The 1,840-nt window shown below is 44.0% G+C and overlaps 1 protein-coding gene across 1 annotated transcript in view; it reads right to left on the bottom strand.

Annotated features, from left to right (window-relative positions):
• Positions 1-585: 585 nt before the first annotated feature.
• The window catches only part of LOC106011731, a gene marked incomplete in the record, with an annotated part of 24,247 nt that continues 22,992 nt past the window's right edge, over positions 586-1,840 (bottom strand). The window contains 1 exon segment of the mRNA XM_013082352.2: positions 586-1,518. Coding sequence (XP_012937806.1) covers positions 1,073-1,518 — 446 coding nt within the window.

Below are 1,840 nucleotides of genomic sequence, written 5' to 3'. Positions count from 1 at the left end.
ATAATGAATGTAACCTCCCCTACATCTGTCGCAGTAACACACAGCTCTGATTTCATAATGAATGTAACCTCCCCTACATCTGTCGCAGTAACACACAGCTCTGATTTCATAATGAATGTAACCTCCCCTACATCTGTCGCAGTAACACACAGCTCCCATGTCATAATGTAACTTCCCCTACACCTGTCACCTTGTCCAACACGTGTGAACATTGAGTGTGCCTTAAATGTTCCTTGTTGAGGACTTGTAGTAATATTGAACTTGAGCCTTGCTTACTTAAAATAATTTTAAAAACTGCATTTATAACTCAGAAGTTCTTTATGTGATCAGCTTGCTGGCCTATCAGGCAAGCAGAAGTAGATCTAGCTTTTTAATTCGTTTTCTGAACAATAATGATAATAAATAGCATTTGTATAGCGCATGTCCCCACTCGAAAGCAAGCTCTATGCGCTTTACACTATATTATTACCCCAGCAGGCCATAGAACATTCAGAAACATTCTCAGATACCCGGGAAGCATACAGTGCAAGCAGATGGTTAAGCACTCAAAACTAACAAACTGACAAGATCTTTCATTGTCTATACAAAGATAGAAATCCTTTTTCTCATTTTGTGCAAGTCATCTAAACAAAATGCTGCAGATGTCGTTCTGAAGATTTATAGTAGTTTTATAACCCATCATGCTGATAGGAATACACAGAAACAAACAGCCGGAGTAGACCTAAGCTATCTCAGAACAGCACCGCTGTTGAACCTGGTCGGTTTTCTAATTACACAGAGAAAAAAAAATTGTTCCTCAGCGCCTAAGCGTGCGTTTACTAAACACAGAAAACAGCACATTTCCGTTCTACAATTTTACAGAAGTTTTCTAACTCATTGTATTTTCTGCCAATAAATAGATTCCTGGTTTGTCAGTTATTTGAACAGATCATGTTTTCTGCCTATAAATAGCTCCCCAGTCTGTGAATTATCTGAACAGAGACAGTTTTCTTCCTATAAATAGATTCCTGGTTTGTCCGTTATCTGAACAGAGCATGTTTTTCTGACTATAAATAACTCCGTAGTCTGTGAATTATCTGAGCATGGCACTGCTGATGGCCTTCCTGACGCGCTCTAACAAGACGTTGATGTTCTGTTTGTACAGTCTCTCGTTACTCAGGTCGATGTAGCTGTATCTCAGCAAGATTCTCCGCACGTAGTTGGGCGCGCTCTCCGCGGGGGCGTAGCGCAGCAGAAGGGGGATAATCGGCTTGTGGAAAGCGTCGGCCAGAGTGAGGTCCTTGGCACAGTTGTCGCTCTGCAGGTACTTGGGAGTGATGCAGCAGACGACCACGTGACACGCCTTCATGGTGCGCTGGATCTGGCCGGCCAGGGTCTCACTGGCCGAGTCCACGTGGGTGAAGGCCACTGAGGATCTGTTGCTGCGGCTGCTGCTGCCCCTCGGGGGGCCACCCATGGCGATGTCTGCCCAGCAGGGGAAACCCGCCCGCTCCAGGAGCTGCTGGATCTCGTCAACCTACAGGAGGAGATAACAAGTGACAGGATAACATACAACAGGGGAAAATAACATATAATAGGGGAAGATAACATACGACGGGGGAAGATAACCTTTAACAGGATAACATACAACAGAGTAAGATAACAAATGACAGAATAACATACGACAGAGGGAGGTAACAAATGACAGGATAACATGCGACAGGGGAAGATAACAAACAGACAACAGGGGGAGATAACAAACAGACAACAGGGGGAGATAACAAACAAATAACAGGGGGAGATAACAAACAGAAAACAGGGAGAGATAACTAACATACAACTGAGGGAGATAACTGGGGGG

This window comes from Aplysia californica, unplaced genomic scaffold, assembly GCF_000002075.1.
Source record: "Aplysia californica isolate F4 #8 unplaced genomic scaffold, AplCal3.0 scaffold00008, whole genome shotgun sequence".
In the NCBI taxonomy this organism is placed as follows: Eukaryota; Metazoa; Mollusca; class Gastropoda; order Aplysiida; family Aplysiidae; genus Aplysia; species Aplysia californica.
Note: the sequence above shows the minus strand (reverse complement) of the source record. Positions and strands in the feature narration are given on the sequence as shown.